We start from the raw sequence: 1522 nt of genomic DNA, 5'->3' as shown, positions 1-1522 counted from the left end.
AATGGACTTACTTTTTTATTTCAAAATTGTCAAATTAAAGCTCATTGGTTTATTTTTTTTATTTATTTAAATTTAAAAAATAAAAAAAATCAATTTTAATAATTCATTATTTTTTTTTCTTATAAATTCAAAATTTTTAAATATTTAAACATTTGTATTTATTTTTTTTTAATTTATCTATATAATACGTAGGTCTACACCTATTACTATACTTACACCTAATACTATATGATAAGATGAAATGACAAATGATTTTTAATCTTGCCAAATTCCTTAAGAAATATACATAGAAACCAAGAATATTATGAAATGTTGGTGGGACCCATGTGGGAAATTGGTGTCACAACATGCCAAAATGATGAGTTAGCCGTTGAACCGTAACGTTTACACATGCCTCCACCCCTCCACGCTCTCATAAAGCCGATAGTAGAATTAGAAGATCCCCTAAAACCCCTCTTTCACACTCTCACCTGCACGCAACAATGGCGGATGAATTCTCATTCACAGACAGTGATGACGAAAGGGCAGTTGAAGATGTTCTCTCACAAGCAATGGATCACTCTGTTCTAGAACAAATTGCAGCCATCAATTGCTCTTCTTTCTCCACCTCCGATAACCTCCCTTCCCACCTTGAAACCAGATTCCGAAAACTTAAATCCCTTCCTCCCACTACCACCATCACCGCCTCCGCCGCTGCTGGTTCTCGATTTCCTCCCTCTAAGTCTAAATCCCTCGGGCCTCGACCCGGTGATGATTCGAATGTAGAAGAACCAAATCGTGACTTTTGCAGTTATGTTGATTTAAAGCAAATTCCAGATGCGAAGAAGAGTCCGGAATCGTCTCCTTCTACCGAAAATCAAGAAGAACATTCCGACGAAAACATAGATGAGAAAAAAGGTACGAAATCGAATACGAAATCAAACTCCAAGGCGTGTAAAAAGGAGCGTTCGAAATCAAATTCTCGGTCTGATTCATGGAGTCTATCGTCGCCGGAGTCAGAATCAGAAACTCGGTCTCCTCCACGGCGGAGTATTGGTTGTTTATGGTGTTCTCCCAAAAAGGAGAAGAGTGTTCCGAGGAAACAGGGGAAGGAGAACCGACTTTTCTCATCATCATCATCATCGTGGGGGAATGATGCTGAGTTTTTGAAGACGTTTTCGGTAGAAGAACAGAAGAAGATCATGAAAAAGGCAATGAAAGAGGAAGAGAAGATCAACAGAGAAGCTGAGAAGATCGTGAAGTGGGCTAAACAAGCATCTGCAAGAATGATGGATGTTTCTGGTCTTGATGATGAGCTCAGTGACTTTGAAAACACTAGTAAGTAACTTGGTTGTAATCAAAGTCATATACACAGTTTTATACCAAAATTATATAGTTTTATGTTTCGCTTATGTCTTTGATGCTCGAAACCCTATCTCAATGTAGTAACCAATATAAGAGAGATTATTACATATTTTCAATAGCTCGATTCAATAATATACACTAAAGGCTTCTTTAGCGCCTCTGAAGCTCATGATCTCAA

General features: G+C 37.6%; 1 protein-coding gene across 1 annotated transcript; it reads left to right on the top strand.

The window, feature by feature from the left end:
• Positions 1 to 406: 406 nt before the first annotated feature.
• Positions 407 to 1522, top strand: LOC145059112 (uncharacterized). The gene has a single exon (XM_079006973.1). It carries the CDS (start codon positions 483 to 485, stop codon positions 1323 to 1325), a length of 843 nt encoding a protein of 280 aa, XP_078863099.1. The 5' UTR covers positions 407 to 482; the 3' UTR covers positions 1326 to 1522.

Source organism: Lactuca serriola, chromosome 6 (assembly GCF_051521515.1).
Source record: "Lactuca serriola cultivar US96UC23 chromosome 6, Lser_US96UC23_V15, whole genome shotgun sequence".
Classification (NCBI taxonomy): domain Eukaryota; kingdom Viridiplantae; phylum Streptophyta; class Magnoliopsida; order Asterales; family Asteraceae; genus Lactuca; species Lactuca serriola.
The sequence above is the reverse complement of the archived record's forward strand: the minus strand, read 5'-3'. Positions and strand labels throughout refer to the sequence as shown.